This window comes from Chenopodium album, chromosome 5 (assembly GCF_948465745.1).
Source record: "Chenopodium album chromosome 5, dcCheAlbu1.1, whole genome shotgun sequence".
NCBI classification, from domain to species: domain Eukaryota; kingdom Viridiplantae; phylum Streptophyta; class Magnoliopsida; order Caryophyllales; family Amaranthaceae; genus Chenopodium; species Chenopodium album.
This window is the reverse complement of record NC_137838.1, coordinates 50,522,394-50,542,442: the sequence shown is the minus strand read 5'-3', so window position 1 is coordinate 50,542,442 and position 20,049 is coordinate 50,522,394. Positions and strand designations below refer to the sequence as shown.

The 20,049-nt window shown below is 38.0% G+C and overlaps 1 protein-coding gene across 5 annotated transcripts in view; it reads right to left on the bottom strand.

Moving 5' to 3' along the window:
• LOC145632096 (uncharacterized) overlaps positions 1 to 8,692 on the bottom strand; it is a 39,832-nt gene extending 31,140 nt beyond the window's left edge. For 3 of the 5 annotated variants that reach the window (XM_081684378.1, XM_081684379.1, XM_081684380.1), the window contains exons 1-9: positions 7,974 to 8,691; positions 7,426 to 7,545; positions 7,243 to 7,304; positions 6,788 to 6,903; positions 6,269 to 6,691; positions 5,557 to 5,741; positions 1,232 to 1,395; positions 1,079 to 1,143; positions 248 to 976 (exon numbers count right to left, since the gene is read on the bottom strand). In XM_081684378.1, coding sequence (XP_081540504.1) covers positions 248 to 976; positions 1,079 to 1,143; positions 1,232 to 1,395; positions 5,557 to 5,741; positions 6,269 to 6,691; positions 6,788 to 6,903; positions 7,243 to 7,304; positions 7,426 to 7,536 — 1,855 coding nt within the window. In that variant the 5' untranslated portion in view covers positions 7,537 to 7,545; positions 7,974 to 8,691. Of the gene's footprint in view, positions 1 to 247; positions 977 to 1,078; positions 1,144 to 1,231; positions 1,396 to 5,556; positions 5,742 to 6,268; positions 6,692 to 6,787; positions 6,904 to 7,242; positions 7,305 to 7,425; positions 7,546 to 7,973 lie in introns of all 5 variants that reach the window. The other 2 variants (XM_081684377.1, XM_081684381.1) reach the window with 1 other exon arrangement.
• Positions 8,693 to 20,049: the final 11,357 nt, after the last annotated feature.

Genomic DNA, 20,049 nt, shown 5'->3' with positions numbered 1-20,049 from the left:
CTGCTAGCAAATTAATACAACATAAGGTACACCACTATCCCATTAAATTAAATAATACTCCCTCTTCTCCTTAGGCAGTATGATATTTGCTTTTCTTTTAAAAAAATCATGAAACAAACCACAACATAAATTTATATCAACTAATTCCATTTTACAGTTTGCAATAGACCCCATACTCTCAAGTTTTCATCTATAACATAAACATAGCCTTTTCACCCAAGCATCTCCAGCCAAGAGTTTTACTCACCATGCAAGGCATTACTGAGCAACATGTTAGCATCATTTACTGATCTTGCCCTGTGATTTCCATTGTCCATGCCTTGAATTGACTTCCAAGATGAGGACAATTGGCTATCGGGCAGCTGTTGGTTCTGACTATGGCTGTCACGTTGAGACAAAATTGAAGAAATCTCATTATTGACCCCAATGTCATGTTGAACAGTGGAATGCAATGGCCCTCGTGAGAGGTCAGTATGACCAACTCTAGCCCACCGAATCATTTCAGGATTTAGCTGCTTGTTCACACCAACAACAGAAGCCACATGATTTGCCCCCCCTGGCTGCAAAATTTCTTCATGTACATGGGTGGCTGGACTTCTCATCCCTAAAGTATCATGCTGAATTGAAGTTGTAACAAGTGCAGAAGAGTTGGCTGTTTCCTGACTCTCTGTATCATCCTCCATAATTCTACTTCCAGGAGGATGGTGTTTCATATCTTCATCATTATGTGAAAGGTCAGCAAATGCAGGTTTTCCCGCCTCATGTTTTATATTCTCAGCTTCTTTTGAAAAAGGATCAACCTCTCTAACAAATGCACCCACAGCAGAAGCAGTAGGAGCACCATCACTCTTCATGCCAGCCATGTTTCCTAATGGCAAAGGGACTTCAGATATACTGCTCGACTCAAGAGTTGTTTGTTGCTTGCCCTTATCTTTCGCTAGCTCCATTTGAGCTCCATCTACACTACTGCTGGATCCTAGCAGCATCAAACAGAGTATTAGAATTATATAGACACATAAAAGTTTTTTTCTTTTAGTTCAAAAGGTATAGCTGATGATACAGGTTGTGAGCATCATACCTTCTTTAGGTAAGATGTTTCCAAGTGCAATCTCAAGATGGAGTCTTTTGGGGGCCAACCCATTTCTATGCAAATGAAAATTCGTCAAGATAAAAATACAGATTCTCTAATATAGTTTGTCAAGATAAAATTTGTCAACAATATACTACACACCTGAATGCTAAGAAGACCAAACATTGGGCTCTTAGCTGCTTCAAATGGTGTTCTTTAAAAGGCATGCTTGGTACAGAAGCAGTACTTGCTGGATACTTTTCTGTATCTCTTGAACCTGAACTTCCAGGTATCCCCCCTCCACAGTGATTGCTGGGATTAATAGCCTGACAGAAAGATACGATCAAACAATGTCAGATCAGTAAATTAAAAGGTCAGCAACGAAAAATAAAGGTACACTTAAAGGATCTTTCTCAGGAGCAAGCAAGGCCCCAACCAGAATATTTTTTAAAGTTATCGGTTACAAAACCTATACATTTAAATGTATAAAAGCTTGTGGCATAGGTATCGAGTATGCTTATTTGAACAAAAAGTTAAAAGGTTTGCGTCCACAACAATAGAAGACGACATGACAAACTAAAGCGAAAGAAAAGTAAAATAGATTGGCATCTAAAATGGTCAAAATAGTTATACAAAGAACTACCAAGGAAGATACAAGACTGGCAACCACTTCATTTTCAATTTTGCCTTAGCAGAAAAAATCTAAATCACCGACTTCAAATCATCATAAACAGTACAGGTTGAGCAGGTGTGCAATAATTAAGCATTCTAAAGCAAAAAGATAAGAGTAACTCTAAATGCTTTCAACTTTTCCCATCAACAATTTTCACTTACAATGTAAGGGTGCATTCTATTCACCTAATCTACACTTATTTAAACCTATCTAAACTTAACTATAGTAATCTAAACTTATCTGAGCTAAGCTAAGTTATTAGAGCTTATCTTAGCTGTAGATTGAATTTAGGTAACCTTAGTAACCCTCATCTGAAGTTTTTCTTTCTTGAACATATAGAAAGTTATTAATTACAGCCAGTATCTGAACTTCTTATTCATGAAATAAGAGGACTTAAGGGGAGCACGATAGGGCCTAATACCTAATAACTTGACAGAGAGTCAGCTCATAGAACTACAACATTTACCAACATTGTATGGTAGACGATTACAAGAAATCTTTATGCTACATGGATAGTTTGAGAGTAGACGATAACCTATTTCTGGATAACCGTTAAGTCCTATACCTGACTTCATGGCAACCAAGAAGCAAATCATGTATAACATTTCTTTTTCATTAGATGTTGGAATCATGTGTTCATATTAAATGCATTTAAATTTTCTCTTTCAATTTTTTGCTTTATTCTTTTCACCATAAAAAAATAATGTTTTGCTAAAATCAATTTCAACCAATACAAAAAAATTTCTTGCACTAATCATCTGTTTTAGGTCGTTCGTTTTTTTCTACTCATTTTGATTTATTCTATTTTAGACCAACTCTTTTTACCATCTTACCCTACAGCAACATAATAATTACACCTTTCCACACTTTCTCACTTATTACTTTATCACTTTTTTCTTACACAAACCAACCTTTTTAAAATCTCTCTTACTTTATCTTACACCCAGTCACATTCTACAATGTTTCCTTAATTTGCATAGCTACAGTAAACAAGTAGAACATTAAAAAAACCGACGGAGTACTTAAATGTAGTTACAAATATAAACAATCAAAGTTGTATGTTGGCAAACGTGCAAATCAAATCAGAACAGCTTTAAAAAAGCCAAGAACAAAATTATATAAAATGACAAAACATATTATATAATTATACAATAGGTAAATTATAATTTTTTTGTATCATAAATGAATCTAATGGTTTGAAAATTGACAGTTAATGAATTATATCATAACAGTAATACTAGACTTTGTTCACACAAAATACTAGAATTTCATTTTATAACCAAACACTAATATTATAAGGTGGCATAATTTTCCTAGATGCCTTTTAAGTGGCATTAACACATCATTAATTAACGATGCCAAATGTAATTGTTTTGTGATCTAAAGCACCGATTCAAAGATGCCATGTTACCTTATATAACTAAATTGTTATTGGCACAAAAATAATAGTAGAAAATTTAAATTTTAAAAAAGAACTTAATATGAGTCCATGCATAAAATTCTCCATGGATGGATTTAGCAGATTGAATCAGTAGTTCATTTACTGTAGTACTTCCTCCAATCATATTTATTCATTCTGTTTCCTAGTCAGGAAAATGTGCCAAAATTTATCACAGTTTTCTCTTCTCACAAGATTTTTTAAATTATGATTAAATTTCACGATACATGATTCATATTTGTAATCATTATTCTCTCTTGCCAATCGCCATATTACCTACCTTGTACCTCTTTTTTCTTTATCATTTTGTTGCTTTGAAAAGTGGAACTATTCCACGAATAAATTAGAATCTCTATTATTTTAATTGTTTCTCTCACAATAAGATTCGTTTTCCTTAATTTACTCCCATATTCCAAATGAGGAAAGCAAATAGAATGTTAGGATAGAATGGAATATAATTTTGTATATGTTACATGTTAGGGAGATGATCATGAGTGAAAATTGTCTAGGTACGGTAGTAAAGGAAGTGTTGGAAATGTTCCCTTTTGCATTGTTACATAAATGTATGAAAAATATATGACATATGAAATGTAGAGATTGTGACCAAACAAAAAGTTTGGTACGATTGAATAGTTATTAGAAAGCAATAAAGAATTGATTAAAAAAATATCAAGATATAAGAATCAAAAGAGAAACCAGAATAGGTAATATAACAAGTGGTATATGAAGGTAATGATTAGTTACTCATGAAATGGTGGAGTTATCAGTGTATAAAAATTAAAATTCATCACCGAGAGTAATTGAGGTTATTTTTCTCTTTACACTAATTTTAGTGTCATTTGAGGGTATAACTTCCTTTCAATAGTAAGTATATTTTTAAGTTGGACTAATTTTTTACAGAAACTTAATATCAATAAAGCATAGGGGTTAAATTTCACACACAGAAAAGTTGAGGATGAAAATGTAGAATGAAATTTCACAAATATCGGTTGTCGGGATGAAATTAAATCAATGAGTTTGAAGGTCCTGGGAAGAAAATTAATCTTTGAAGAAAAATTTTATGACTTCTTAAAAGGAATATCTACTTCATTTCTCTACTAATAAGAAGGAAAAGATAAGCTCCTAACGAACATTTCTACAAGGAAAGCAATAATGAAGAAACTCCCAAGAGACAATGTACTCTCAAGGAATTTTAATTTTGAAAGCAGATTATAGGTTTGTAGCCAATGCCAAGTGGAGGAAATGTATGATGATTGTCTCTTAGAGTCTTACTTTAAGTCCACAATTTCAATCTCTTTGGCACTTCTTCATAGTTTTGTCTAGTATAAGTTCACTTCATCCCCTTTCTGCCAAAGATGTTTATATGTTACATAGCAAATAAGGAAGATAAGGTACTTTTCTTTAGTATGGAGGATGGTTTTGTTCACACTTTGAAAGAAGGAAACCAGCAGATTTTTTAGAGGAAACTTACTCATGTTAAGATCCTTAATAAAAATTGACTTTTTTAAGTTCATAAATATATAGTCACTTGATAGCTAGAACCCACAAAAATATTGGCTAAATGGTTAGCAACCCCTTTTGTGTCATATTTATACTTCTGCATAATTTATCCTCAATAGTAAAGTTTACTTTCACCATATATATATCTACTAATTTATAAAAGCAAAAGGTTATAACGTAAATTTACTTCCTTCATTCCCGTAATATTGCAACAAGGGGGTGAAGACAAGAAATGTAGGATGTTGCGTGATATAGAGAGAGAAAAAGATAGAAACCCATGTGGTGAGGAGAGAGATAGAGAAAAAGCATGTGCAAATATGGTAATGTAGCAACATTTGTGCATGTTTCTGGTAATTAATGCAATATTAGAGAAATGGAAGAAAAATTAGATTAGTCTCATTACATTGAATCATTATTATCGACTTCTTTATATTTATTGCTTAAACATGATTATAGTAACAGTTAAAGCTGTGTATTGATAAACATGAAAGTCAATATTGAATGAACAAAAAAAATAACAAACAGTGTATTAGTATACAGCCTATTCTTGATAGAATGCTGCGGGAGCATTTCAAGCACTGCGCTTAAGATACAGATATTCTTGCTCAAAGAAAAACTTATGGTGTTACTTTGTAGATTTGTACAGTTATTCTTAATTCCGTACAAATACTGTTTGCCAAGTAAGACATACTTTAAAACTGAAAATTGATGTTCCTCACTAAATTAGCTACCTGGCAATTCATCCTCCCCCCCCCCCCCCTACAAAAAGGATAAAAACATCTGCGGAGAGGGCGATGGAGAAGATAAAGGGAAGAAGGGGTGAAATTGAACAGAGGGCAAGAAAGATGTATTAAGTAGTTTAAGGTGAGAAATTACTTGAGAAAGCCTGTCAGCATTCGCTGGTATATGTGAAATTTCAGCAGCGTCAAAAGAAGAAGGTGAATTTAAGTTTCTCATTGCTCCGTCAACTTTGATACCAGATGATAATTGCCCTGGTACAGTTCTCTCTCGCAAGCTGGTTGCACCCCTGAAGAATCCTTGCTTCCAGCTTTCAGAATCAACTGCAGATTTACCAGCAGACGCTCAGCAAAAGAACAACCCATGTAAAAATGCAACAACAATAAAGTCTTAGTCTTAAAATGATTTGGGGTCGGCTAACATGAATCGTTATAAGGACCTTTTCGTAGAGAAATGGATCGTAGCTAGATAATTGATTAAATAAAAGTGGGTAGGAGAATAATAAAAGAAAATTTATCATCTTGCATATTGCACATGATGTGGAAACCAACACCAACACAAGGGAGTGGAGCAAAAACAGCAATAGCAAAATGGTTCCACAAGTTCAAGCTCATACACCTCCTTCTCTAGCATTATAAATATTAGGTTAATGGTAGATTGCTGAATGCCTGAATCATTATAAGCGGAAGGATTAATTTGCTCTAATTAAAAACTAAAGGGGTCAAACAACTAGCACAATGTAACTCTCACATCCCAAAGAACCCTAACTCATCCTCCGTTTTCTGCACCACTGCACGTGCAGTGGGTAAATAAGTAATATAACACAGAGTACAGAGTAGTAAACTATCACCTGGAAGAGTTCCTCCAGCTTCAGACTTGGCAGCAAGCCTCTCCTTTCTCATATCAGGCATGCCAGAATGAGAATCAAGCTGTTGGGAGACATCTTCCTGTATTTCTATGCCAGATGAATCAGTCCTCTTTCTCTTGATATTGGCTCTTTTAGGATCTTTCTGTATACCTTGTTGCTCCCAACCTGGCGGTTCACGCCTATCCTGTGAATATGAGTTTGTAGATCTAGTGTCAATACTTGAAGGGCTCTCATGATCAAACGACATTGCACTCCTTTGGGAAACTGGTCCTTGGAAAGGATCGTTCCCAATACTGCTAGGAACAGCAGGTGGCTTGCCAGAACTAAAACCATCAGGCCTTGTGGTCTCATTTTCAATCATGCCTGATTTAGAGTCTGCGACAACTCCAGCAGACTGTGAACATCCTGCAAAGTAGTTCAACGATTACAAAACATTCACGTTGAATAAATGAAATGCTTGAAGGAGAAAAAAATAAAATCTTCAATAGGAGTAGTTAACACCTGCTGATTGTGCTCTGGCAGACTCTCCCAAATGAGATCCACTACTCAGAGGAAGGCGTGACGACATCAATGCTTCAATATCAAGGCCGTGCTGATTTATAACAGTCTCCATGGCCCTTGTGAAATTGAAATTTAAAAACATTAAAGTAAGCACTTTTCCCGATCATAGCTCTAATATTGTAGTTAAAAATAACCTATCGAGCAATAGCAAGATATCATAATCTAATTAACAACATGGTTTCGCCTAACTGAAGAAACGCAACCAGAGTCTGGTTTGCATGAAGATTTATTAAACCTCTTATATTTCACCACCCAAATCTAACAGTTTTTCGCATGCAAGCCACATCACGACAACATAAATCAATCGAAAAATTTCAAGGTCCACTATTTCACCGTATGCTTTCATAATAAAACATAAAACTAATGAAATGATGAACTCATTGTAAACTACTTACCTAGATATTACTTGGTACGGCATAGAATTTTCTTTCCCACTTGCTTTCATATGTTGCAATATCTAAAACATACAAAAACTATAAAAATTAACAACCATATAATCCTAACATATTATATCAAAGATCACCAAAATTCGACTTGGAAAAGAAACAGAGACAACGACAGCAACACCGAAGACTCACAACATAGAGTTTCGTCGCCAATTTCGCAGGCTCATCTGTAGACTCGTGAATGAGCTTCTGCAAAAATTTGGCAGCCTCAAATTCAACATTATGAGGATGGGGATCCGCCATCTTGTTTAACTATAAAAATCACAAACAACAAAAAAAATATCAATTTCATTAATGAAACAGTAAAAGTAGCTCAATTTAACAATCTATAGCAAAAATAAAAAATTACATTAAACAAGGGTTCAGTAGGTTCAACTGAACTAAACCCTTAAATCTTAAAAAAAAAAAAAAAAAAAAAAAATCAAAAAAAATAGAAAATTTCAGTAAAAAATATAGATGAATCTGGAACCCTAAGAGTGAGATTTCTAGGAAAAGTTTGAAGATACCCGAAATTCTCAATTTTTAGCTTGTAGATGGAGAAAATATCAAATTCGTAAGTGGTTGGGGGAATCCAAAATTCCTAATGTTCAATTCAATCAATGTTAGTGTTAAATGAAACCCTAGATTGTGAGATTAAATTTTGATGGTATAATTAAATTGATAGTTGAATATGAACTTACCTTAAGCTGCTTCAATGGAGAACTCTGAGTACGCTGCAATAAAGGATAGAGAAATAGGTGAAGCGTACAAGTGAAAAGGATCAAAGTTAACTTTGTTTCCGTCCACGATGATGTTACTGAAGGTTTTTTTTTTTTTTTCCAAGAGTAAAAAGGCAAAAATTTTATTAATCACAATCAAGAATATACACGGAGGCTACTAAGCCCCTAATAAGCAAATATGCTTAAGCCAAGCTAATTCACTAGCCTTACCTCTAATAGCAATTAAGCTGCTAATTCTATGATATACATCATAACAAATCCTACTAATTACAACATCATGCCTAAGCATTCTATTCTTCCAAACCACTTCATTCTCTGTTGCCATACACTGTAAATGAGAGCATAACATAGAGCTTGTAGAAGAGACTTCTGAAAACCTATTCTTAGCCTTCCATTACCAAGTGTTGCAATCTTCCAGGGTTGAAAACTGACTCTGAGATGAAGAACATCTTCCCTACAATAGCTGAACAAGTTTCTTGTTGTAATCACACTGAAAGAATAAATGTTGAATATTTTCAGCACCTTGGGAGCATAAAGGACAACTTTTATCAGAAACTACACCATATTGCTTCAGTTTCTCTCTAGTTCTCAGTCTACCCCACATAGCCATCCAAGCAATAACATGCTTTGGAATGCTATATCTATTCCAAATCATGTTACATCATGAAAGTTCAGGGTTATCTTTTAGCATCCATCCATAAGCACTAGCCACAATATATCCACCATGATTATGCTTCCAAACATTACCAGCAAACCCATATTTAATTTTCTCCTTAATCTTCCAGACTTGCCTCCATTGTCAACTAGCTTGCCCAGGACACCAAACTCTCTTCAAGTTTCTGCCTTTAATGTAATAATGGCATACCCATCTTAACCAAAGGCTGTCATTCTTATTTGCAATGTCCCAAACATATTTCCCCATAGCAGCAGCGTTCCAAATGTGACAGTCATGAACACCTAGACCACCTTGTTTCTTTGGTCTACAAATGATATCCCAGGCAATGGGAGGAATTCTGAAGAAAACAGCCCTGCCATCCCAAATAAAATTTCTACACACAGCCATAACTCCATCCAACATCTTTTTAGGCAAAATAAACAAGTTTGCCCAATAAGTATGCAAAGAAAAAATAACAGAGTTAACCAAAGTTACTCTAGCATAATAGGACATGGTTTTACTTCCCCAAATTTTGATTCGAGGAACAACCAAGTTAATCAGGATCTGACCGTCATCCACTGAGAGTTTCTTAGCATTTACTTGCACTCCCAAATACCTAAACGGAAGTTGACCCTCCTTAAAACCAAAAAACTGATACTTTTGTCCTTAACTCCCTGAGGCACATTGGAGAAATAGACATTAGACTTGCCTTCATTAGTAATCAGCCTTAAAGTAGCAGCAAAAGTAGCAAAACCTCATAAAAGAAGCTTAGAAGATTTCTCATCTCCTCTTCTCATTACAATCAAATCATCTGCAAACACAACACAAGATGATTAAGTTTAATCCCCTTACATCTTGAATGAAAGTGATAATCCTTATGCTCTCCAATTTTATGCAGGATTCTAGAGAGATATTCCATGTAAGCAAATAAAAGAGAGGATAAAGGATCCCCTTGACTTAAACCCTTCTTATTTGGAAAGAACCCTTTAACTTCTCCATTAACAATAAGAGAGAGACTAGGAGTTCTAACACATTCCATAATCATCTTAATGAAATGCTCAGAAAACTTTAAAAGCTACCAGCATATCTTCAAGAAAACTCCAATTCACAGAATCATAGGTTTTACAAATTTCAATCTTGAACATGCACCCAAGAGGAGAGTTCTTCCTTCTATATCTACCCACAAGATCTTGCACAATACAGATGTTACGGTTTTTTCACCACATACCCTTGAGTTTTTTGTTTATTCACCATATACCCCAAAATATTTCCAAATTGACTATATACCCTTAAAAATTTTCAAATTTACTATATACTCTTGAGTTATTACAAAAATTCACTATATACCCCTAATGACAACAAGATGAGTGGGATTTGATTAATTATTCATCGAAACCACCTTAGATCTCTCCCACCATCCTCAAAACCACTCCTCTCCTTTTTCCAACTCCCGAAACCACTCCAAATCTCCATAATCATATTTGTGTGATTGGGTTTGAGGATTGACGAGTGGAAAACTAGGTCGTTATCTAATCTTCCCTCGGTCAAACTAAATTTATAAACACTTAACAAGTCTAAATACGAGTACAGAGGCAAGTCAAGGGTCGAACCCAAAGGAACGGTAATGTTCAAGCACTTTCAATTATGCGCCTTGATAGGGTAAAGTCGTATCCCCTAATCAAAAGTAATTCCTAAATCCTCTAACTTATGTAGATAGGGAAGTAGGGTCGAATCCGCAGAGAAACGAGTCTTTCTATTCCTAATTAACTAATATAATCTAGATTATAAAGTAACCAATATTATAATTAAAAGGAACTAAACTATGAAGATTGAGAATAAGGAGAAAACAATGAATAAAAGGATCTAGGGCATAGGTTCACCAATAAATAATATTCCAGGGTAGAATATAATAATCATTCATCAATGCATACATTAATCAGATCATAAAGGGCTTTCGCTACGTATTATAATTACACAATTAATTTACCGGTATTAAATCTCATCTTTCGAATCTCGACTTAACCATTTATAAATTAACCTGCCTATTGAAACTAGACTTAAACATCAATTCTCATCTGTCGAATCTCGAATCAATATTGTCAAACTCATGCATAAAGAATCAGGCCTAATCTAGTCACAGAGCATTAAATCAATCAATAGGAAATTAATCTGGCATTGACAATCAACAACAATAAATTACCCCTTCATATTATTTATGGATCCCCACAAACCCTAGAAATAGAACTACTCACACATAATAAAAACTAAACTAATCAAAGAAATAAAGTAAGACATGATCAAAAGAATAAAATAAACAACTAAGATTAAGAGAAGAGAAATAGTTACCAAAATAAATCTGGAATTAAGAATAAAGTAGAGAACAAAGTATAAGAGAGGAAAATGTAGGTCGTTATCTACCCTTCCCCCAAGTCAAACTAAATTTGTAAACACCTAACCAACCTTATATGAACATAGGGTAAGTTAAGGGTCGATCCCTAGGGAATGCAATGATGAAAACTAGAGTCTAAGTCAAGCTACCTCGAAGATGGAGTTTAGATTATGGTTGGCACTATGGTAAACTAAAACAAGTCTAATCAAGTAAATCAAAGGTCTAAACACTAGGGATATGGGTTCCACATGTAAGCTCAATGATAATGCTAGTTTACAGCTCAATCAATTAATTCAAGTATTGCAATGGACAAACAATAGTAGCAATCAAGAGAGTTCAAATGCTATCTCCTATAGGCCAATCTAGGTGTCACTATGAAAGGAAAATCAAGAAGAATCACAAGCAAACCCAATCAATTAGAGCAACTTTCAATTCAATTGTTCATGTCATTAAGAGTTGCAATGCAATCTAGATTAATCTTATAGGTTGATCACTCCTAGTCTAATCAATCACATGCAAAACTATGTCAACCAATTTAATTGCAACAAATCAATCAATCAAAGAGCATCAACTAGAAATTTCATTAATCAAACATGCTTCCCCCTTTCCCTAGCAACTAATCTACTCACTAATCATGGTGAAATTCAAGAACAAATAACTAGAAATTGCATTAATCTTCATTCTATATTAAAATCTAAGAGAAATCAAAATATTCAACAATATCAAATTCAAATCCAAAGAAAAACAAGCAACAAGCATAAATCAAATAGCAAGTAAGTAAGAAATGAAAGAAGGAAGAGATTCTCACTAATATTGATGATTGAAAATGAAGAAATCCAAACTTGATTGATCAAATGTTGAGTTACAAATCCAAAACCAAGAACTTCTCTCTAACCTCTCTCTAAATTCTCTCTCTAAAACTAAGCTAATGAAATATTATCAAAAAGTTCCTTTTGAAAAGGAATTACAATTTTATTTATAGGTAAAGAAGAAACCGGCAAATCTCGCGGTCTCTCTTGATGAATCTGCGGCCGCGGAGAAATGGGTACGGAACCCTCCGCGGGCTTTCTGGGCAGCACCCGCGCCCGCGGCAAGATAGACCCGCGCCCGCGGCCAAAGATGCCGCGCCCGCGGCCAATCCCCTGCTCCCAAAACTCACAGGGGGCCGCGGTCTCTCTGAGATGGAGCGCCCTCTCCAGATTTCCCGCGCCCGCGGAGAGCCCGCGGGGCAACCGCGAGAAGCTCCTGCCAAAATCTTGCAATTTGCTCTTCTTAAGCCCGCGCCCGCGGCTCCACTGACCCGCGCCCGCGGCTCCACTGACCCGCGCCCGCGGCCTGCTGGAAATACCTTGGAGACCTCTCCGAGGCCTCTCCAAGGCCTCTCTAAGCCCTCTCTAGCCAAATGCTTCTTCCTTACTTGATCATTAAGGCCCCAACTCGATTCCTTTGCAAAGGTGATTCTCCAAATACCTACACAAGCAAACAAAGAAAGGAAATAAAAGGAAAAAGAGCCAAATAAAAGGAATACACGAGAACCATAAAGAAAAGAGGAGAAAGAGAAACCTAAGGAAAAAGGACCAAAAATAAGAAAAGAAAGCATGAAAAAGGGAAAGAAATAACCCTAAAAGACTACCCTATGAGTGCCATAAATGACACTCATCAAATTCCCCCAAGCTAGACTTTTGCTCGTCCCGAGCAAAACAAAGGCTAAAAAGGAATAAGAAGGGCTTATTCGAAGCAAAAAGAAAAAGAGGGGCGAGAATTTACACTAAGACTCACTGTCGTAGGAATCACGGTTGTTTTTAGCTACAACAAGCCATTTAAACCCCTAGATCGCTCTAGAGGACGAGTGATGCTCTCGTAAGGGTATCCTAAGAGTTTACCCATAACTCTCCACCAAACCCCCAAGAGGCAAACCAGAGAAGGAAAAGAAAGAGGAAAAAGGAAACAAAATCTTTACGAAATGGACTTTACAAAGAGACTATAATTCAAATGAATAACAACCTTTCTAAAGAGAATTATGGTATGCACGTTATAAGATACCTAAGGTTGATTGAAACATAAATATGCTAAGCATAGGAACTAGTTATCACATTCCACTTTCATCCCAAACGGTCTTACCGCGTTCCCCCTACTAATCTCATGTCTCCCCTTAGTGAGCATCTCATAGATTCCGCAAAGGAACCGGAAAAAGATCAAATTTTTGGGCTACTCGACATCTTGATTTCGCATCCCCTTTCCTTAGTCTACAACCTATGATTCCCTCCACCGATGAAAGACTCAACTCCTAGGTCCAAAGGTCTTCCCCAAGGTTGTAACGCAAGGCTAGAAGGGTTAAGGTAGGCTAAAATTTAAAATTTGGTGGTTATCCTAAATTGTGAAGCAAAGACCGACCAAATCTCAACACCAAACTTAAGTAATCACCAAACAAAAACGTATTAACACCCCCAAGCTTATTCAAAGCAACAATCTACAATCATTAGAACAAAAAGAGCAAGCGCTTTCCCCCCAAGCTAAAAGAAACATTGTCCTCAATGCATAGAGAGGAGAAAGACACTTGAATTTTATGGTTTTTCTTTTTTCTTTTTTTCTTTTTTTATTTTTTTTTATTTTTTTTTTCATTTATAAATTTGTTTGTATTTCCTTGAACTCCTTAAAAGCATTAGTCCTTGCCTTTTTCAATTCGGACGGCTTTTTTTTTCAAATATGCATTTATTAACATCCTTGCCTCTTTTACTAAGGATGGCTTTTACATAAGCATTTGCCATTATTTACCAAATATAAACAACTCAATTATGCGTACCAATTCGAACCAAACGCCAACTTCATAGACCACAATCACCAAACATTGACCCTTGCTTCACAAAAACCAAAAAGAAGGAGAACGAAACAAAAGGCTCAAGATATCTAATTATGCGGCTTGAAAAGAGGGAAAAAGGTTCAAAGGGGTAACAAGTAGGCAAATGTATCCCAAACCCAAAAAAAAAAGTAAACAAAAAGGGACTATCCTAGAAAAAGAAAAATACCTCCCCGAAAAGTTGCCTTTGTCCTCCCTAGGTAGTTCGGTCACGGTCTTAGGAATCATACGCTAAGATTCTAGATTAGGTTTGCGAAAATCAAGGATCCATGCCGCTCATGCAAGAGTATGATGAAAGCTTGAACAAATATAAATCTCACATGGTTGTAGCAAAAACTCACTAAGGTTGTCAAATCAAAGATAGGGAGCAACTACCAACATGCCACAAACGAGTAGAATCCGGTTTCATGATCCCCCTAGTTCTAGACAACTATCTTAGCATGCTTTATCCTAGAATCAACCAAACGTAATCTCAAACCGTGTATACCATTATTACCTAAGAAGACTATTATTCAAAAGCAAAAGTCCATTGCATACAAGCCCAATTTTCAAAAAGAGAAAGAGTGAAAATAAAGCCTCAAAAAGTTATGCACACAAACAAGATTAAAAGAAAAGGAAAGAAAAGAAAAGAAGAAGATGGAAAACTTAGACAAGGACAAGAAAGGGAAAGAGGAAAAGGGCAAAGATGCAATCATAACACGTTTATCCCAATCGACATACAAGCGGTCTAATGGCCACATCGCCAAAGACCCCAAACACACTAGGTGTTAAATTCATACATCCTCGAACCGTTCAACTTCTCCTAAATCTAATCTTAATCTAAGCAACCAAGAAAACGAAGAAGTGAAAATAAAGAGGTAAAATAAGAAAGGCCTCACCAAGAATCCGTGCTAAATTAAAGTACCCAAGGAGTAGGAACGTGCTTCTCCAAAAGGTTCCGCAATCCAAAGCATAGGCTACGAGCAAGGTGAGTTAAAGAAAAAGGCTATATATACAAAATGAAATTGTTAGTAACTTCCAAACAAAAGCAAACAATAAAACACTTAGATACAAATTATATACAAAAACCTAGAGAAACCATCATCATCAAAATTTTTATTTATTTATTTTTTATTTTTTTTTTTTTCAAGAAACTCCCAAAAACATCAAGAAATGAAACAAAACAACAACAAGCAACAGACCAACGAGACCATTAGCAAAAATCCACCAAAATCCTTATCAAAGACTTCCCACCGAGCCCCAGGTGCCTCCCCAAACCAACATAAAACATCCTTTTTGACCCTCCCCCCTCACAAAATGAAGGCATCGACCGCGATGCCTATAAACATGCAAAATAGGGAAAGGGGAGAACAAAAAGGGAAACAAACATGCATAAGGGGACTATTGGCCACTAGGGCCGGCACCATCATCACCCGTATCCTAACCTCCGGTGTAACCGGGAGGAAAACCATAGTGACCCTGGAATAGGTCAAGTTGGGATCGGGTTAATTGGTCATAGGGCTCAGGCTGAACAAGGGGCTCGGGGTGATGGGGTGAACATAGTAGTATGCGGGATCACCCCGATAATCACTCCCCCCCGAGACCCTATAATCATAAGGTGGGAAGTCGCGCCTTGGCACATCGAGGTCCTCCACCCCGGGCCAATATGGGTACGTAGGGAGGTTGTCACCGCCCCATGAAGGTACCGGCCCTTGTTGGGGCGGCACATAAGGGTAGTTGACCGGAGGTGTGACCTCCCCCCTACGCACACTAGCGTCCATACAAGGCGCTAGTTTGATAAGACAAAGTTTGGTGGTCCGAGTACATACCTTGCATGCTTAATTGCATGCGCTCCATGTGGTCTCTCATGGCCTCCATCTCTCGGAGATAAGCATCTCCTTGGAAACCTTGTTGTTGTTGTTGTCGTTGTTGTCTTCTTTCTCTTCTTCTTCTTTGAGCATCATCATGAAAATGCTCATGTTGTTGTTGTAGTGGCGGTTGTTGTTGCTCTTCATCATATTCTTCTCCTCCTCCTTCCTCCTCTTCCTCATCATTCTCATCACCCCCATCAATCTCATCATCCTCCTCCATCTCATCTTCAATCCTCCCATTGTCCCTAGGGACCATCCAAATGTTCCTAGCCTCACGAAGGATGGAGGTGGTGGCCGGGTTAGGGAGTAGGCAATGGTGGGTATTTCTCACTAGCCAAGAGTAGGTGCCGGTTCTCCTAGTGCTAGTTATGAAACGTAAAGTGTTAACTTGCTTCAAACTAATCCACACGTCTTCACTCCTTCCAACCGGAGTGCAAGACTTCAAGAACCCCTCTTGCTTAAAATACGACACAAGACGTGTCACCATGCCCCCACAATGAATTTCCCCCGTTTTGACCCCATGCATTATATCCTTGCAACAATTCATGAAGATATAGCCAAAATTAATCTTTGACCCTAACTCCGGCTTTGTAGCCATCCATAACACCATAATCTCCTCTCGAGACAACTTCCAAAAATCTTGCTTATTAAAAACCGAATACCCAAGAATTCTATGAAGGATCCTAAGGGCCGGATGGATAATCTCACTAGCAAGAGACTTTTTCGAATCAAACTCCCTCTTGTTGGCTATGATTCTCCACCAAGAAACCTCATTATACTCAGATTGGACTAGGGAGATAAGGGGCTCGAAGATATCACAATTGGGGTTGAAACCAAGGGCTACATTGAACTCGGCTAGGTTCATGGTGAGTTTGACATTGAAGAGTTGGAAGGAAATAATAAAATCGGTTTCCCCCACCTTATTGAACTCAAATGTGGAGAAAAACTCAATGGAAGGCTCCAAATAGGTTCTAGGGGCCGATTTTAGAAACTCACCCAAGATTAGGTTATCTAGAAGGATGTCAAGGTCATTTTCAATTCCTAACTTGGCCATATCCTCACGAAAGTAATGCCGGGAGGGTCTAAACTTCCGGTCTTTCATTTTGTTATAGATGGGGGTTTGTTTGACCTGTTCCAAAATTTGAGAGGGGGTAGAGGAGGAGGAGGAGGAGCATCATCTTGAGTTGTGGAATGCGGTTGGGGTTGAGGGTTTGAGGATTGGCCTTGAGAAGATTGGCCGGGGGATTGGTTTGAGCGCTTCTTGCTACTTTTGACTCTTCTTATCAAATCCATTTTAACAAAATTCACACAATTCACAAGAACACAACAAACTCCCTCAAACAAAACAACTTCCACCAAAAATTACTCACAAACCTCCTTACAAATCCAACCAAACCACCACAAACTACAAGGTACCTGTTCCAATCAACACAACAACCAAAACCCAACAACAAACAACAATATCAACAATCATTCATCAATATAATCATGAATCAACAAGAAAAAGTAACAATCACCCAAATATACCAATTTTCCCATAAATCAACCATAAAACACAAAAATCATGCTCAAATTCAAGGTAAACAAACCAATGTAAAGAAATCAATTGAAATTGACAAAAATATTACAAAGGTTAGAAGTATACCAAGATTGGAGACTCAAATTAAACTCAAAGCACTTCAAAGACCCGAAATTTCCCGAAAAGGCACGAGAAAGAAGAGTAGGAGTGTTGAAAATGGAGGAATATGGAAGAATTTGTGAAAAATTTGGGCAAAAGGTGAAGAAATTTGTGAGAAATTGATGTTTTGGGGTTAGGGTTTGAGAGGAGGTAGAGAGAGGAAGGGGAAAAATAAGGAGAAGAGGAGGAAATAAGAGAGGAGAGAGAGAGAAGAGGGGCGTGCCCGGGTAATAAACCCAGATCGCCGCGCCCTCTCTCGAAAATGCCGCGCCCGCGGAGAGACCGCGGGGACCTCCTGGAATTTTTAGAATTTTAATACCTGATGGGGGCCGCGCCCTCTCCTAATTTGCCGCGCCCTCTCCAATACCTCCCGCGCCCGCGGAGAGACCGCGGGGCAACCGCGGGAAGTCCCTGGAATGGGGTTCCAAATTTGCTTGAATTTAGGCCGCGCCCTCTCCAAACATGATGCGCCCGCTCCAAAACCTCCCGCGCCCGCGGAGAGACCGCGGGGCAACCGCGGGAAGTCCCTGGAATGGATTTCCAAATTTGGTCGAATTGAGGCCCGCGCCCTCTCCAATCATGAGGCGCCCTCTCCAGAACCTCCCGCGCCCGCGGAGAGACCGCGGGGCAACCGCGGGAAGTCCCTGGAAATGATATTTCAATTTTGCTTCAAGAGGTGAAATTGCCCCCGAGGTCTCTCCTAGCCCTCGGGGAGCCCTCTCCCCTGCACTCTAAACTTTTCTTCAAACCCCTTCTTTCCAACAAGTGATGATAATAGGCGACCTACAAAACAAACACAAAACCAACTCAAAAATAAAATCAAAAACCAATCAAGAAATAAAAGAAAAGAAAGGAAAAAGAAATGAGATGAGAATCCGGGTTGCCTCCCGTAAGCGCTTTTGGTTAACGTCGTTAGCTCGACGTGCACCACCATCTCAAGGTGGCTTAAAAAGAATCATTTTGTGAACAAGTCCAACAAACACTCCATCATAGTACTTCTTGAGCCGATGACCATTAACTTTGAATGAAGATGAGGAGTTCAAAGGAGAAATCTCCACGGCACCATTATCAAAAACATCTTTCACCAAGAATGGTCCACTCCATCTTGACATGAGCTTTCCGGGAAACAACTTCATCCTTGAATTGTAGAGGAGGACTTTGTCACCTACACAAAACTCCTTTTTCTCAATCAACTTGTCATGAACCTCCTTGGAGCGAGCCTTGTAGGTGCTAGCACAATCGTAAGCATCAAGTCGAAGTTCTTCTAGCTCATGAAGATCCAACCACCTCTTCTCCCCCGCACTAGCTAAGTCAAAATTTATCTTCTTGATGGCCCATAAGGCACGATGTTCAAGCTCTACTGGGAGATGGCACGATTTTCCATAGACAAGGCGATATGGAGTGGTACCAATAGGCGTCTTGAAAGCCGTCCTATAAGCCCAAAGAGCATCATCTAACTTGTTCGACCAATCCTTTCTATTCCTTGCAACCGTCTTCTCAAGAATGAGCTTTATTTGACGATTGGAGACCTCGACTTGGCCACTCGATTGAGGATGATATGTAAGGCCGAACCGTTGATGCACTCCATGTTTCCTCAACATCTTTTGGAAGGCGTCGTGAACAAAATGAGATCCGTTATCGCTTATCACAGCCTTAGGCACGCCAAACCTTGGGAAGATGATTTTGTTGAACAACTTCAACACTACTTTGTGGTCATTAGTAGGGGAGGCAATGGCCTCAACCCATTTAGAAACATAGTCCACAGCCACAAGTATGAATTGATTACCATATGAAGATGGGAATGGTCCCATGAAGTCAATCCCCCAAACATCGAACACCTCTAACTCAAGAATGGGCTGTTGAGGCATCTCATTCCTCTTGGAGATATTCCTAACCCTTTGACATCGGTCACATGACTTCACAAATCCCCATGAGTCCTTGAAGAGATGCGGCCACCACAAACCACATTGAAGAACCTTGGTAGCGGTCTTGGAAACACCCATATGCCCACCACTAGGGTCCGAGTGGCACATCCTTAAAACACTAGGCACCTCTTCATTTGGAACACAACGCCTAAGTAAGCCATCAACCCCTCGTTTGTATAGGATGGGATCGTCCCACAAGTAATGTCTTGCCTCCCTTTTGATTTTCTTCCTTTGGTTCTTTGAGAAAGAGGGTGGAAACTCCCCACATGCTAGAAAATTCACCAAGTCGGCATACCATGGGAGTTCCTTCACCTCTATGGCATATAAGAAGTCATCAAGCATTATATCCTCAATTGGTGAACCATCATCATGAATGTGATCACCCTCAAGGCGAGAAAGATGGTCCGCCACAACATTCTCCGCACCCTTCTTGTCCCTAATCTCAATCTCAAAAGTTTGCAATTCAAGCACCCATCGAATCAACCTAGGCTTGGACTCTTTCTTAGCAAAGAGATACTTGAGGGCCGCGTGATCCGTGAAGACTATGGTCTTGGAACCCAACAAGTAACAACGGAATTTCTCAAAAGAGTGCACAATTGCTAAAAATTCCTTTTCCGTTGTTGTGTAGTTCTTTTGAGCCCCATTGAGTGTCTTGGACATATAGTAAATCACATGAAGCTTCT